Raw genomic sequence first — 17,403 nt, 5'->3', positions numbered from 1 at the left:
AACTCCTCTGCAGTCTGCTCAGTCTGCTGTTTCCTCCTCCTCCTCCCTTGGGCACTGGCACTGGCAGGGGGGTCACTGAGACCGTGGGATAGAGCCTCTCCTGTATTTCCTTCTGGGACCTAGTTTCCCTGAGGAAAAACAACTCGAGAGAGAGAGAGTCCTGCTCAAGCCTTCCTAATGGATGGTGCAGATAGACAATTCAGCTAACAAAGGTTTTCCTGCGCTTTTGTAATTTGCAACCCAGAGCCTTTTTTAGGTCATAACTTGGCTAAATACAGACGAATTTTCATGGGGATTGAGAAGAGTGTATCTCTAACTATGGCCTATCACCACATTTACACCTCAAACACAAGGTGCTACATCTGAGTAACAAAGTGGCTGCAGGGATACTTCAAACAGAAGGAAATGGGTGTATTTTTGATCACTGGAAAAGGGCCTTCAGAATGACAGCATGCATTTAAAAAAAGTTTGGGTTTAAGGTTTTTCCTGGTGCAGGTATTTTGCTTAAACACAAAACATTCCTTTATAAAGTAAGATATTTGACAGTGACCATCATCTCCATCCTGATGTTTTGGCAAGAAGTTTAAAAGGGAAAGATTGACTGTAGTATATCCAATCCTTAACTATGAGAGGATGCATGTTGTCTTTTCTTTTAATTTTGGTATGTTTCTTGGTGTGGATATGTTTTTAAAACAGATTTTGATGAACAAGATGTCTTCTAAAGTAGAGTGTTCTCAGGGTGGTTAGAATTCTTTCCTGAGGCAGTGGGTTTTTCCTTCTAATTTATCTCAAGTTTAGACTTTCTTTTTTCAAACCCTGACTTTTTCTTTCCCCCAACTGGGAGGTAAGGGAAATACGCTAAAGTTTTTGAAACAAAATAGGAAACAAAGTAATTATGAAGAACTGATCTTGTAGTCTCAAAAATATCACTTTGGCACTAGAAAAACACATGAAAAATAAAGAGTTCTTTGTTTTATTTTTATTTTCCTCCAAAAATCAGCATTTCCTCTATGAAAAACAGGCCAGTGTTGAGTAATAGGTATAAATGCAGCCACTGTGCTGGTGATGTTACAGCAGTTCAGGGTCCACAGGGCAGTGTAAGATGGTTCGAGAAACCAATATCAAAATTAAGATCTCTGCATGGATATTCCAATATAAAAATGAAGATCTCTGCATAGATACTGTAGACTTCTCAGTAAAACCCTTTAGCCTGTGATATAGAGGTAACATTAGAAGGGTGGTATATGTTGAAAGCAGGACTCCTGGAGTCTTGAAATCTAGGAGCTGCTGTGCTATCTGGGTTTACCAAAGCTTAGGGGCTGTTCTTCCTGTGACGCTTAAGCTAGCTGTGACTAATGATAGTCCTGCACCCTCCTCCCCTCCTGGTTATTCCTCCCCTGCTTTGTCCCTGGGAAAGGAAGCTTTGGTTTGGAGCTAGATGCTTTCTGCACTTCTCCTGCCCTGTATTTCCTCTGAAGTTGAGTGTACCATCTGTCATTCTTTCTGTACAATCTGCCTTTCCAAAAATTAGACACAAGACATTAGCAGGATATACAGCTGTCAGCAGGTGTAACACGACACTTGTCCTTACCCAGCAAGAGGAACTCAGTAGCCCTCCCTAAGACTGGTGAGGCACACAGCTTGTTGATGTTGGTGGGACATTTGCTATGATTGAATTCTTTGAATTTTGGATTCAGTTAGGAAATCTAACTGATGTGCATGTTTCTCCCCATTAGCTCATACAGCTCATGGGACTTGTTTCATTCATGTGACCTCTTATTACATATCCATCATTCCATTTTTCTTTCCTATTAGAGTGAAATTGGACACAGCCCTCCTCCTGCCTACACCCCTATGTCAGGAGTAAGTATTTCACATTCAACCTTCATCCTTTAGGTTTTCCTCCTTCCTTCACTATGTATTTTCTGTTTCAACCCCCTTTTTCCTACATACATGGCCCAAAAGCCAGTCGTGAATGAAGTGTGTATATAAGCAATCAAATAGTCAAGATCTCTACACTCAGCCTGGATTCATGTGCAAACTCTATGGACCCACACCCAAAATTCTGACAACTGCCAACTTTTCTTGAAAAAGCATTTAGGTAACAGGCTTGGATGAATCTGTACATTTTTCCTTCCTATTTATAGGTCATGATGTTGAAATTTCCTTGCACGCCCTTGCTGACAAGCAAAATGGTAGGTTGGGTTGAACCATTGAGTTGAGGTATCAGTACGAACACAGTTCACCAGCCTGAAATGCACTACCTGATGGAATTACATAGTGTTTGGGTGACTGCGTGATTGTCACTGCAGGACACCCTAAAAGTGTTTATTCCCCAGGAATAAACAGAGTTCAGAGAGGATATTGTCCTCTATCCCCAGTCCCATTTCCAGAAGGGGATTTCCCTAACATGAGGTTTAAGGGTTTTGTTCAGAGATCAGGGGAGATTGCCAAAGTAATAGAAGAGGAGATACCATGTTTGCCTCTTGCAGCTGTGTATATCCAACCTCCACATGTCTAGGTAGGAGACAAGTTTTTCTGCCCCATTTCCAGCCCTGAGCAGCCAGCCTGCTTCCCTGCTCCCCTTGCTGCACCGATGATGCCTCCCTGGGAGGGGAACCTGGGTCAGCACCACTGGGCAGACAGATGCTTTGCTGGTCCACAACAGAGTCTGTGCTGCTGCTGGTCCCAGAGTGCTGGAAGTGCAGTAGTCTGCAGGATGGACAAGGCTTCATCTGCCTGGTGAAATGCATCATTGAGCAAGTGTGGCAGGAAAGGCACAGGAGCCACAGAGATGACTTGCTGTTGAATCTTCTCTCCCTTCAGAGCCTCCTTTCTCATGCTGCCTTTTCTTCTTCAACAGAACCAGTTTGTGTATCGAGATGGTGGCTATGCTGCAGAAGTGCCGATGCTATACAGAGCTCCTGGCTGTGTAATACCAGAAGCCCCAGTTGCTCAAGGGGCCACAGCAGAGATCTTTGAAGATACTTGCTGTAATGGCACAATACGAAAACAAGTGGCAACCCTGGCAAAAGAGGACAGCAGCACCCAGAGGTACAGTGCTGATCCCACAGTCTTCATACCTGAGCGGGTCGTCCGGGGAGAGCTGGATGAGGATGGGTACATGACGCCGATGCGAGACAAACCTAAAACAGGTAAAAAATTGCCTTTCTGGAGAAGCTCCTGGTCTAGTCTGACTGCATTCTCCCTTCTTCTACATCAGCAGGTTTTCACCCAAAATGACTTTATGGAGTAACCCAGCAAGGCTGAAACATTCTGACTAGGTTAATATTTCTTCGCATGGGGGTTTGTTTTTCTTTGCTTAATTTTCTACTTAGAAAAGCTCAAATGTGCCAATATGTCAAGTTTGGTAATTCCCCCTTTTCTTTCTGGGAAATAACAAGAGAGAGGAATGGAAAAAAAGCCAAACCCCTTTCTTATCCAAACACAAATCTTCAGTTATTTCCAAGAAAAGGATCTATCTTTGGCCAGCTGTAGTCTCCACTTCGCTTTGTTTATTGATCTTCTTTGTCTTCATGGCATTGTGCTTGGTAAATGTCATGTCAAATGTATCACAGAACCGGTAAACACAGTTGGCATTTTATACCCAAGAGAACTTTAGGATTGAAAGAACAAGATGTGCTTCAGAAAGACCATCACTGCAAGGTGAAGTTTGCCTAGATCTGTGCCAGCTCAGAGTGCTACACTTCCCAGTTTGCCATCATGCGTTTCTTCCTTTTTAAATAGTGACAGCAGTCATTTAGATGTAAGGGGATATGTCATTAGTAATTTGTTTTCAAACCTTTGCATTAGCTTTAAAGAAATTAATTAATGCAAATGTAAATGCCAAGTAACTACTGTGTTTCCTAAGAATTTGAAAGCCACTTAACCCTTTGTGGAAATGGTGGAAATGGAGGGAGCCCTGGGGCTTGACCCACAGCAGTAGCAATTGTGGGAGTGCACTCATGGCCCTGCACTTCAGCAACCACCTTTGCAGTAAGAGATTTGGTGCTGTGAGTTTGCTTCATATGTTCACGGACAGGTTCACCCTGGGGATCCTCAGAGTTCTGCAGGAACTTAACACTTCACAGGTGCTACCTGAGCCCTTGTGGATCCGGTAGTAGCGGCTCAGGAGAAAGCACCTCCTTCCTGTCTCACTGGGCAGAGACACAGAGATGTCACAGTGTGGCCACAATGCTGCACGCTGTCAGGTGGGGGATTCATATCAAAGCACTGCTTGGCTGTCATCGCTAAAATAAAATGTGTTCCCACTATGCTCTTGGTACAGGCAGACATGCCTTTGCTGATCTGAGGCCTCTTCACCTCAGATTCAGCGAAGTTTTAGCTATCTGCTCAAAGGTACTCACTAAGTCTTGAACTTTTGCATTTAAATTGTTTTGGCCCCATCCTGGATAAAAAACAGAGCTGAAGTGAGGACCATAGCCACCCTCTTACAACAGGCAGAGACCTGTTTCCTTGCAGGCAGATCTCTGTGTGGAGGTATCTCCAGAGCCCATGACCAGATCCATGCCACTGGAAATGGAGGTCTTGTGTTAGCATCCCCGTGCAGCACAGGCAGGCTGAGAGATCATCCCTCACTAATGGCGGTGGCTTGGAGACCCTGTTTTGCAAGGAACTTCTAGGCTGTGAGATGAGAGGCAAAATTAATAGTGGAAATAGGTTTGATCTGATGATTTCCAGCCTTGAATGAACTGGATGTTTTTGACATATCTTGCTGCAAGGCATCACATCCCCAGTCACTCTTGTCCCTGGCTCACCTCCAAGCCATTCCCTTTGCAGCCCACTTGCAGTGTCAGCGACCTTCCTCCTGGCCAGGCTGACTGGCTTTCCATTTGCAGCAAGACCTTGTTATACACAGAGCAAGGCAGGACATGACACTCAATGAATTCATTGTTCCATGGCTCAGTCAGCTGTGTGTGACCATGGGAGAGACCTTATTAAGCGTGCATTTTCAACGTAGGACAGCCAGTGTCTTTATGTTTCTCTTCTCTCCCCACCTCCCATCTAGCTTTCCATGCAAGCACCATATGCCTTAAAACCTTCCGGCAATTCAGCTACAATTTTTTGTGGTGTTAATCCACAGAAAGTGATTTGAAGCAACTGTAACCTGCTCCAAGTCCTGTTTTGGAGCTGATGTAAGGCTCTCTTGTACCCTTTCCAGGGCTCATTTGAATAATTTTTTTCATAATACTTCGAGGCCCTTTGTCCTTCAGGGATGGAAGGTTTTTAATTAGGCAAATTGTTCTGTTAGAAATGAAGCTGTCTTAGAAGTTGGCCCTTGGGGATTGTTTTTGTGCAGAGAGGCTTAACTAAGATTTCTATAGAGCGTTCTGGATGGAAAGACTGCAGAGCAGAGGGCTTGACTGATATGTCCAAGGTTGCACAGAGAGTCAGCAGCAGAGGCAGAAGTCACTCGGTGTGTTGGATCATACACCGAGAGGAAGTCCAGGATCACGCAAGGCACATGGGCTATGGCTCCGCGAGAGCTGTAGTTTAGTTTGCCAGTGTGTTTGATGAGTCACTTCATCTTCCAGGCCCTTCATTTTAACCCATATTGTCTGTTTAGGTTGTAAATTCTTCCCTTTTAGCAAGTGTGCATTCAACATAGCTGGCACCTGATCTCATCTGGAGTTCAGGGAATGCCTGGGGTGGAGGATGCACAAGTCCAAGTACTGCTTCTGGTACTGCCTGGTAGTAACATACACATGGTGCTTGCTACATGGATGGATAACTCCCTTTCTTTGCTGATTTATTTTTTGTGTTTCCTTAGATTACCTAAACCCGGTGGAAGAGAATCCATTTGTTTCCCGACGAAAGAATGGAGATCTCCAAGCTGTGGACAACCCAGAGTATCACAACCCTCTGAACGGGCAGCCCAAAGCAGAGGATGAGTACGTGAACGAGCCATTGTACCTCAACACTTTTGCAAACACCTTGGAAAATGCCGAGTACCTGAAGAACAATTTGCCAGAGAAAGCCAAGAAGGCCTTTGACAACCCAGACTACTGGAACCACAGCCTGCCCCCAAGAAGCACCCTCCAGCACCCAGACTACCTGCAAGAGTACAGCACAAAATACTTTTACAAACAGAATGGACGGATCCGGCCCATTGTGGCAGAGAATCCTGAATACCTCTCTGAGTTCTCCCTGAAGCCTGGCACTGTGCTGCCCCCGCCGCCCTACAGACACAGAAATACAGTGGTGTAGTGACCATGGTCTTACAGAAGTGGAAAGGCAACCCCTTCTAGCTGCCTCACTCTTTCTCTCTCTCTCTCCTTCTCTCTCTACCCCCTTCCTCCCTCCCCCCCTCCCTCCCTTTCTCCCATGAGCTTCCTCTTCTTGCCAGTTCACTCATTTTTTATATTTCTAAGTGAAAGGATATCTTGGAGTTGTTTGCAGATTGGGTTGGGAATCTGGAAGGAAGGAAGGAAGGAAGGAAAGAGACTGAAAGAAGGAGTGTACAACCTGGCATTTCTCACTTTCCACAGACCCAGAGGGTCAGACAGTCAGAGAAGCCAGACAGTACCAGTAAAGGCCAGTGGCAGTGTTGCCTGCTGTTGAGCTAGTTCTCAGTGATTCAACCCAGACGCTGTAGGGAAAGCCACAGAGAGGCTGTTTCTTTCAGCAGGAACTAATGAGAGTCTGTACAGCATTCCTGGAAATCTCAACGCAGTTTCCATAGGGGGAAAAATGGACAATTTTTATATCATGTGTGATTGCATAGTAATTGAGATTAAGAATCCAATTTCTTTCTCTAACACTTTCTATCCCAGCAACTGAAAATGGCTAACCTGGCTTTTCATAATTGTTCAGATCTTCATCGTGGCTTTCCAAGAAATGATGATGTGACTCTAAAACATGGCTAAACCCTTTTTCTGAGCCACACCATGATTTTGTGCCAATTCCTAACCACAGACACTCCCGCTCAGAACTGGTACGTGACATGACTGGTTTTGTATATGTGCCAACATGACAAACACTTTAAACACAAAAAACCCTTTCAGAAGAGAGTAACAAAACCATGCCTCCAACATGTTCTTTTTGAAGCTAAAAGACAGGCCAAGAAACCAAGATTTGTATGCAAAAACTTTGCTTTCCTGTTTTATACCTGGTGACTATAAATGCATAAAAAGACCTAAACAAATTCTTCCCTCTTTTTCTTCTTCGTGATCATGAAGGGAGTTGGGGATGCTGTCAGGCAACACTGAGGACAAGATGGAGAACTGGAGAGTTTGCTATGGGTCATGAAGTCTGCTGGTGTTATGTGGGGTGGTGGTGGGAAGGGTCCTTTAAACTGGAAGACAGACACTGGACTGGAGAAAATGCACATAGCGATTCACTGGAAAGTTAGTTTGCACTTAAGCTCCAATTTCATTTGAACTGTTTTCTGGATTTTGAATGAAGCAATATGGAAGTGACCAGCAAAATACAAAATAATAATTTTAAATTTTAAAAAAATGAATTATATGTAAAGGATGACTGTGGAAATGCCAAAATGAAGCAAATCAAGTCTTTGGAACAATGTCTACCAGTTCTGAGAGGCTATTGCATTGACTGCTTCAGAGAATACAGTGACAGAGCAACCAGCTCTTACTGCTGCCATGTGAAGGACAGCAGAGCAAGCCCTGAAAGGGATCCAAGGAGACAAATGTCTTGCTCTGGCTTGCAGCACAGTACGGAATACTTTCTTCTAAAGGGAGGATTTACTCTGGTACAGAAGACAGTGCATATGAGGTTTGAGAAGTCAAAATATGCATGACTCCATCAAAAATGTAAATAAGTATGAGTCGGTCTCCTTGCACTTAGTTTTGCTTTCATCAACCTCAATTTTTAGGTAGACATCCCCAACCCTCTGGCCTGCTCCTCTTTGGTAATATCTTTCAGCCAGAGTTCTGGACGTTTTTAGCAACCTGAGGCAGATGGAGCTGGGAAGGGAGGCGTAAGGGCCAGAGACACTGATGGCTTGCTCCTGACACGCCAAGGCCCATGTGTGTAGAAGCATTTGTGTATCTAGTTCCCACCAAAAATCTTAAGGAACTGTTAAGTATCTTTGAAGATCTGCCTATGTCTCTATCTATCAAGGCCTTTAAAGGGGAAGAAACAATACCTGATGGATGGCAGTCTTAGGTGAGACAACAGTATTTCAGTTTATGTGCTTCAGTACTATTAAAGGCGAGATCTTTGGGGTGACCTAACCTGGCAACAAAACCAGCAACAACCAGTGGTCTGGAAATGGCATCAAGCTCCTCCAAATTCCTGCCATCTCAACCGCTTGCCACCTTTAATTGTAGGGAAGCAGAGGAAGGAGTAAGAAACAAGCAATAGTTACCCAAATCTTGGTGGCTGAGGGTCAGCTTGACAAAGGTATGAAGAGATTTCAAACCTGGCTTGGTTGTTATGCTTGTAGGTGCGAAAAAAATTGTGTATGATCATTAGGTCAAGGTTTGTGCGGCCAACAGCCTGTTTCTGCGTCAGCTGTGTTCAGGCCAGCTTGAACCAGCTGCAGAGTGGATATTAAACCTGTAAACTGAGTACGTAGCTGAAAAGTCTGAAAACAGCAAGAACGAGTACAGACATTTGAAGCTATTAAAAGGAGACATTGAGTCAAGCGGTACCAAGGTGGTTTGTAGTGGCAGAACAAAATGACCAGCAGACCGCTGAAGTGGGGTAGATGGTTACAGAAGCATCATGCACCTGAGAGGCCTCGCCTCTTCCTGGTGCCCTCCTGTAACTCCTCAGGATCTTGGCAGGGGACAGAGGCAGGCATTGGGGAGGGGCTGGGGCACAGAGGGGTGGCGGGGCTGAGGGTGCAGAGGGGTGGCACGAGGTCCTGGAGGCACCCCTCCAGGGAAGGTTTGCCAGCGGTAGTGCTCACAGGGTGTTTTCTGAAGCACGGGCAAGGGTCTGCCAGGTTGGGATGCAATTGCCAAGCTGCCTGGAGACAAAGACCAGCGCAGGATTGTGGATGTCCTCTTTGAGCGCAGAAGCAGCTCAGGTTACAGAGGTAGGTGAAGAAAGGGGTGATTTGTCCCTGCGCAAGTCTTGTAACAGAGTAACGCCTAATGGAGGAAAAATAAAATTCTAGTGTACTAGGATGTACTTAGGTGTTCGAATTCAAAGAGGTACACTCAAAGGCTGCTGGGGCAGAAGCATGCACACCCCCAAACCCAGGTGGGATGGTGCTGGGATGTAGCTGCTAATGGAGGTGAGGCCTGTTTGTTTCTCTGGTAATTAAGTAGTACTGGTGTTGGAAACAAGCCCGTTGAATAATCAAAATGTAAATAGTTGTGGGTTTTAACAATTTAACATTTTATTTCTTGCAAAACTTGAATTATTTATTCATTTTAATTATTATCTGTGGGTGTGATATAATGTATTAAGTAGTGTGGAAATGCAGAGGTTCCTTGAAGTGAGGCAGCATGAAGGCCAGAATGGAAGCTAGCTTACACCGGGGCTCTGACACACAGCCAGGCTGGGCCGCGCTGCGCCATGCCAGCTGTGTCTTGAATAGCAGAGGGGAAACAAAGGGTTAATGAACACAGTAATTCCTGATGATGGAAAACTCAACAGACTGCAGCTTCACAAGTGGGCTTTTTTTTTGTTTTCCCCTGGGCTTCTGGTTTGAGTTGCAATTGCCAAAAATGGCCCTTACGTTTCCTGCTGTGCCAGTAGTTGACCTTGGTTGCAGTGCAAAGGGCCTGTGTGGTGCTGAGCATCTGGTTAGCCGCTTCCTTTTCCGCAGTAAGAATAGCAGTCTTCTGAACATAGCCCGTAAATCTGCACCTTTCCTCTGGAAGAGTACTGCCTCTGAGCTACTTTGGCAGATTTTTTTGTCTCTTTGCCAAAGAAAGTTTAACCATGGTTAAAGAAAGAAAGCAAAACTGAGAGCAGAACCATTTGGCTGCTTTAATCAGATCAGCAGAAATACCTGGATGGCCCTATGTCACACATTTGCCTTAGTGGGTATAGCTGCTGGCTTGGTGAAAGAAGTCAGGCAAATGTACATGCCAAAATCATGGCAAACATTCCACTGTATTATGTTGTGAAAGATAAGGGTCAGGCTTTTTAATGAATAATTACAGGTTTGGTGGGGAAAAGCAGGTATTTCCACACACAAACGGTGTTTGGTCAGCACAAAGCAGTAGGTGAGAGCACCAGCAGAAGTATTTTGTCTGGGTGTAATTAATTCTCTAGTTCAACAATGGTATCTGTACACAGCACTGTCAGTTTTTATGGATTTTATAATGCAGTCTCCTATTTGTAAATGTTTTCCTTTCCCTTATCGTCACCTGCGCGGCAGAAGAGCAGTGACTAACTTTTCAAGAGCAGATATCCAGGCGTGTATCAGCCATCATCCAAGGCACAAAGCAACGCGCTAAATGAAAGAGAACAACAGCTTATTTTTTTGTAATCTCTTTCAGTGATACTTGTCTTAGATGTTATTATCTACCTGAGGGTTATTTCAAACAGATGTGGATGTTGGATCTGATTGACTTGCTGTAACATAATTGACTGAAACCAACTGCTTTTAAGTTTCCTTCTTCAGCTCTTTTCAAATTTTTCTTTTTCTGCAAAATAGCCAGGAGGGATTCTTACATGGCCGTTCACTCAGATTGTAGCGGAGTATTTACAACTTGCTTTCAAACCGGTCATCTCTCACAGGTAGCAAGCAATAGAAATAAATCCAAGTGAGTATCAGCAGTAGGAGCTGCCATGTGGGTCTGTTTCAGGTACCTTAAGTTCAGCCCTGAAATCCTTTTCTTTGTACAAAAAAAGGTTGCGTTAATGCTGGTTGTACCACTTATTTGGTAGGAAATGCATTTCTTGACTGCAGGAATTGTATGCAATGACTTCATTCCAATTATTTCCTGGATTAGTGGGGAAATACCTTTCCCTTCCTGCCTCACAAGTGGTAAGCCCAGAGGCTGCCTGCGAAGGGCACTTGTGCAGATGTGGTGCTGGGGACACATGCCACCGATCTGATACCGGTTTCCACTAAAGATTTGATCGGGAGTTATAGGGGAGCATGTCCCCTCACCCTCAGCCACCACCAGTCCCAGCCTAGAAGCAAAGAAAATGGCAGCTCTGAAAGACCAACTTGGCCTTGGCTCTCTGTGGGTCCATTCTTTTCCATACCTATAGGTAGAGCTGGGCAGTACAGGTGAAGAGTACAGCTGTGAGGTAAGTCAGCCTAGAAATGTAGCTTGGGGTTGGTTTTTTTTCTGAGGATGGACCTATATGGGAAACTCGGATATTAAAGAAAAAAAATCTTTTCTTTCTGGTGGGGTGTCTGTGTAGGTGTCCTGCGTCATGGTGGCAGCTAAAGGAGTGAAGGGGTTATTTGTGCTCCTCTATACCGCCCAGGAGATGAGGAGGCTTTGATACAAGTCAGAATTAGGCTGTTGGTCATGTAATTCCCCGGGATAACTGAAGGCGTCCCGGTCAGCCTTGCTTTCCCCCAGAGCTCTGCGCACCCTGGGCAGGCATCTCTTTATGGAAAGGGTAGCAGCCACTGCAGCACCCACACATGGACACTCACACCCTGTGCCTGCTGACCCTTTAGGAGGGAGGAATTGGAGTAACGTAAATGCCCCGGGGACTGGCAGCTGGGGCATCGCTCGCTTGTCGGGATGGATTTTCCCCTTGCTTTGCACAAGGGGCTTACAGGGATTCCCAGCCTGATTCCCAATCACATTTGGAACTATTGAGCTTGGGTAGGTATTTACCTGCTTTGAGGGCTCTTTAGCTTGAGGGCAACTGGTGGAACAGAGGCTTTAGCATGAACCATCATAGCCGGGCGGTTGTTAGTCACCTCTTTGGTTCTTAAGGAGCACCTCAAAGGGGAGATTATTGCCTCGCGTTCCCTTAAGCAATTATTTTTCAAAAGGTGTTGTGATTTGCAGTTAGGTGAAGGCTGTGTACCTGTGCATTTCTAGCTCTCTCACTTGCAATAGTCTCATTTCCCGTGGATTGTGGACCTCTGCTGCTGACAAAAGAGCTTGTCTGTTGTTACATAAATCTGTGAGTTTGGGTTCAAATTTTTTTTAGAAAGCCAAGGCTGCGCGGGGCGGGGTTGGTTGGCTGTAACATTCATGCTCCATCACATGCAAGGAGCTGCGATTGTCCCCCAGGGACAATCTGTGGCATCGCTGTGTTTGCAAGATTCCCCCTCTTTTTTATTTTCTGGCTCTTGCTAAGCATTAGAGGGGTGGCGAAGGTCACTGTTACGAATGGGGCTTTCAAACTCAGAATAAGTTACAGAAATAAAGCTTTGTGGTTAGAAGCACCACTCTCAGATGTCCAAAAATCACTTGCCCCCACCTTTGTTTTAATTTTATTTTAGCATAAGGTCATATTCCTGTACCATTGTGTGGATCAGTACGTTGTTACACTGGTAGGCTCATTGCTGTCGCGGAAATGACTGACAGGTAAGGCTGCTGTGAGGGGTACTGCAGTGGTAGCTAGGATCCGCCTGTAGGTTTGGAGGATGCAGAGCACCTTTTGGGGGGCCAGCTCTGACTGATGACGGTAGGACTTGCCTGAACTGCAGCCCAGCGCGTCTCCTAACCAGCGCCAGCCTGAAGAGGTGCTTCTGCCCCAGGCATCCTCCAGCTGGGGTCTGTGCCGACAAAGCCAGGAAAAGGTGTGTGTGGGGGGGTGAAACCTAAGGACATTATCCCCATCGGGAACCAAGAGGAGTCAGAGCTGCTTTATTATTTAATTTTGAGAGAGAGAGCTTTGTGGACCTTGGTAGAGAGGGGTTTTAAAGGGAGGTTTGTAAGGTGTTGGGCAGTGTGACTCATCATGTCCCAGTTCTTCTCCCCTCCCCAATAAAAAAAGCCATGAAATCGTGCTCCAGGCATGTTGTGGACGAAACCACCAGGGCAAAGGCGCATCCTGCACAGCACCCTCTCGCTGACGGGGCTCGGGTGTGAGCAGAGCACACATGTACATCGAGCTGTCGGCTGTCACTGCCATGCACTCGCCATGAGTGCTGCTTCCCAGCAGTCTGGTCCCCACAGAGCCACCATCCCCACGCCCTGCCCAACCTTTGAGCCCTCTCGGGGAGAAAACACTGTATTGTCCATAGCACTCCGAAGACTAAACCCTTTTGGGATAAACCACAGTAATAAACTGTGAATGGTATTTTATAAGTAAGTGTAGATATGTATGCCGTTCTTTTGAGGTAAGGTACTATGACATATGTAGCATAAACTGGTACTGCTGTTAAATGGGTCGATTATTAACTGAGCAGCTGTGTTAAGGGGTAGCTAACTTTGAATGCACTAAACCACTGTTCCTTTGAAGACGGCAACTTGAAGGTCGTTGCTGGGTACTTGTCATTTCACAGTGGGGTGTGTTAAGAGGAAAATGCAGGTCAATGAAAACACAAAAAAAAAAGAAAAGCTGTCATTTTTTATAGCATTTTAATGTTGGAAATTGGTACATTCGATACATACTCACAGTGGGTTTAATCCCCTTTTTTTGCCCAGTTTTTGCAATTTCCCCAACATCATAAGCCGGAATTTCTAAAGAGGTGGCAGCCCTAGTGTAGGGAGGGGAAACTGAGGGGAAGAAGAAGTCTTTCTGAAAACCAAGATGATACCCAAAATGTATTATTTCCTGACCTGGCAGTCTTGAACTATCGACTTTTTCTTTTCCAACAAGGCTCAGATTCTCAGGTCAGGAGGATGACATTACCGTCCCTTCGAAACCAAAGGCCGAGCCCCACCTGGGAGGTGACACAGGGATAGCACTGAGCTGCTGCGAGGCTTGCAGCATGGCGGGGCGGCTGCCTCCCTGGGCCCCGCTTGCTGCAGCTGGCCTGTCCCAGCCACATCCCGGGAGGTGGGTGAGGGGCAGAGATGGGGAGGGTCTGGGTTTTAGCCAATTCTCCGTGTTTTTAGAGTGCAAAGAGACAACACAACAATACTTCTGCCTTACGGAGTACCGTCAGAATAAGAGAAGCATCAGCGTGTTGGGGAAGACACTCATTTCTTGCGAAGTGATGCATTCAGAGTTAGCTGCCTTTCTGAAACAAAAATAAAAAATACAAAAACTACTGTATGTTACTTTGAAAATGTGAATAGTATTTTTATAGCTTGTTAAAGACACAGCTAGTTGCATTTGTAAATAAGGATAATGTTGCTTTTATTTTCCTTGTGAACACCATTATTTGGAACATAATTGTCCTTAGGGTTGATTTGTATATAGGTAATTTGCTTGTGATTTAAGCTGCTCCTCCCCTTTTCTTTCTCTCTCCCTTCCCACCCTCTGGATTCGGTTAGAAGTACCATTCTTGGCATTCTGTGTGATTCTGTGTTTTAAGCACTATTGTGGTGTGTTCAGAGTTTCTGCACTTGCTTACACAGTAGGGTATGCCAATAGTGTGTGGCGTAATGTTACTTTAACCTTTTGTTTCTCATATTTTAGCTATCGAGGATTACGCACTGTTAAAATACTTACTGACCTGGGTTAATATTAGGTACATATTTTTTAGCATAATTTCCCTTCTTTTCATGGTTTCTTTTTCTTTTTTTCCTTCCCCCCCCTTTTGTCTTGTTTGGAGGCTGGGGAGAAACCTGTGGATCTTCTCCTCGTGTGGTTATATTTCCCCCCCCGTGTGCAGTCCCGAGTTTCTCCTCATGGTCCTTGGGTAGAGCTTTATCTGTTTGTTAAGGCAAATGTAGACTGCGACCCACCTTGCATCAACCCACGCTCATCCCAGCTGAACAATTTGAAAACTGTTCTGCCTTTTTGTTACATGAATCTGTCAGAAATATATTTTTAATTTAATATAAATGAAATTCAATAAAATACAAAACAAAGTCTGTGTACATGTGAAATTTCTTGCCAGGGCTTGAGCACTTCCAGCAACATGGACTGCCCGTGTCCTGGCAGTAAGCAGCCTTGGACCCTGCTCGGGGAGACCCTCATGCTGGGCACCTTGGCTGGGAGGGCGGCCCCATCCTGACCCGAATCTACCCACTCCCCAGCCCCGCAGTGCCCCTGCCAAAACCCAAAGTCCCTCCCTTTCTCCCCACCCCTACCACCACAATGCCCCACACCGCTGGGGTGGCCCTGAGATGGGGACAGCCCAGCAGGCTGTGGGGCAGCCCCGTGACTGCAGGCAGGGACTGCCTTTGGGGGACAGCCCCCATTGGGGTGTCCTGCTGGCACACGGGTGTCACTGGTCAGCTCTTGGGGCAGGGAGCAACACCCCATGGAGGTTTGCTCCAGTAAAGGCTGAGCAGACCCCAAAGCCATGGCAGCCTGGGCGCACAGCCTGCCTGAACCCCCAATTCTGGCACCCCAGGACTGCCCAGCTTCTGTGGGACGGCGATGCTGCCACACTACAGCGCACTGAAGTTAGCTCCTCCAGCAACACCCTTCTCTTCTAACCACTGACACCCCCACACACCTCTCTGTGTGTGTGGTATCCCCCCCCAAACTTGTTATGTCACAGGGTTGTGCAATTCTGAGCTTTTATGCTTTTTAAAAAAAGGCCCGTGTAGGGTTTCAGTCCCACAGCCCTGTGCCCTGACTCACTCACCTCGAGATCGGCTGCAGCTAACGTGGGGTGGGGTGGGGTGGGGGGTGTGTGTATGTGTGTGTGTGTGTCTGTCACCCATGCCTGCGTGTCTGTCACCCATGCCTGCTTTCACACTGATCCCTCCCCCTGATGCCTCCCCGCATAGCCTGGCCAGTTGCGACTCTGGCTTTGGCAGAGGCACATCTACGTCCAGTTAGGAAACGTGTAGCTGCTGCCCCACCCTTCCCCCAATCAAAGGGCTGAATAAGCCCATAGGTGCTACCACGTGCTCTCAGCCAAATGCCCACTGTTGCCCCACAGGTGGCTTGAAGCGCATGAGTCGCACACAGTCTTGCACCCTCGGGAGTGACCAGCTCCTGCCTGAACACATGTGGCATTCCCAGGGCGGCTTTCACTTCAAAAGCCGCAGTTAATCACCCTAAATCAAAATGCTCTCACTGCCCCCCAATCTGCCTCTCCGGCTACCCACATTACCAGGACTCCGGAGAGCATTTTAAATTTAGCAAGAAACGGGAAAGGTCATTTGCCTTTTTTGCGGCGCACTTGAAAACACTCCAGTCTCCCTGGATTGCAGCGATTTGTTTCACGAATGACCTCAACATTTTATACCCAGTAGTCTGGAAAGGTCATTGCACAGATACATACAATTCTCCTAACAGCCCTGTGGATCTTCCCTGTTAATGTTCCCCTCCTACTTTTGGATAGCGCTATGAAGGCAGCTGGCCTTCTGCCAGCGCGCACCAAGAACACAAGCCATTTGTAAAAGCACTGCTTGCCGAAAAGCAGTTAGTTTTACATTATTAAGCATGCATGCTTTACGACTGTAGGTATTATAAACTATATTTTCCGGGGGGGTGAGGGTAAGATGAAGCACTGGTTGTTAGCAAATTGGAGTGCTGCTGCATGCCGACCCTTTCCCGGGAGGGTGCGGGGAGGTGTGGGATGCCATTTGCAGCAGGTGGCTGGCATCTATCGGGGCCACAGCAGTGAAGGCCCGTCCACCTCAGCACCACGAGGCCCTTTCCGTGGCTGGCCCGCACTCTGCCCTGACAAGCACACCATGAGAGGCTGCAGCTAATTTAATAAATACAGTGCAGAGGAAATGGTGTCTGATGCAAAGGCAAGAAATGTGACAGAAGAAACTAGTGACATGATCACAGTAGAACTTCAGCAATGTTTCAGAATAAATACAAGCCAGAGACATAAGCAATATGAGAGACAGTTGCTACATACCCCTCTCTCCCTTCATGCCTTCCCCAAGTGGGTTTTACTTACCTGGCCAAAAAGAAAGAAAAGATTACTCAACCAACTATTTTCCAGTGAAACAATATTAATTTAAAGCCCTCTGCCACTCAGTCAGAAAAGCTCGACAAAGGCCATTGAGTTCAGGTGTTTAAGCTGCTACTGAAAAGCACAGTTTAGCCTTTGTGAGCAGTTTCATGCTGCACTAATGGCAATGAAGGTCGCTGCGGCTCTGTGTCACTCATGAACCAGATAGGCATGCGCATATGGCATCATTGTTCAAACCCAAGGACTCATTTCTGAAGAAAGTTGATCCTGCGGCTTAAAAAACAAAATACAAAAAAAACCCTACAGGGATGGTAAGACCTAACACACCAACACCAGGCTTTACAAACAACTGGCCCAGGATTCAGCTCAGTTTTGCAGCAGTGAAACTGGCCAGCCTGCACTGCCAGATGCAGGTTTTGTCCACCACTACAACCCTGTGCACTGAGTGCATGGGGAATGGTTTGGGGTTTTTTTTTTTTTGTTTTGGTTTTTGCTCTCCAAAAGCAAAATATGCCACCACTGCTGGCACTGTTAATGCC

The 17,403-nt window shown here is 46.2% G+C and overlaps 1 protein-coding gene across 5 annotated transcripts in view; it reads left to right on the top strand.

The window, feature by feature from the left end:
* ERBB4 (erb-b2 receptor tyrosine kinase 4) overlaps positions 1–14,854 on the top strand; it is a 671,761-nt gene extending 656,907 nt beyond the window's left edge. For 3 of the 5 annotated variants that reach the window (XM_069782034.1, XM_069782035.1, XM_069782038.1), the window contains 3 exons: positions 1,816–1,863; positions 2,864–3,155; positions 5,792–14,854. In XM_069782034.1, the coding sequence (XP_069638135.1) occupies positions 1,816–1,863; positions 2,864–3,155; positions 5,792–6,228 (777 nt within the window). In that variant the 3' untranslated portion in view covers positions 6,229–14,854. The remainder of the gene's footprint in view (positions 1–1,815; positions 1,864–2,863; positions 3,156–5,791) is intronic. The other 2 variants (XM_069782036.1, XM_069782037.1) reach the window with 1 other exon arrangement.
* Positions 14,855–17,403: the final 2,549 nt, after the last annotated feature.

This window comes from Haliaeetus albicilla, chromosome 4 (assembly GCF_947461875.1).
Source record: "Haliaeetus albicilla chromosome 4, bHalAlb1.1, whole genome shotgun sequence".
NCBI lineage: Eukaryota > Metazoa > Chordata > Aves > Accipitriformes > Accipitridae > Haliaeetus > Haliaeetus albicilla.
Note: the sequence above shows the minus strand (reverse complement) of the source record. Positions and strands in the feature narration are given on the sequence as shown.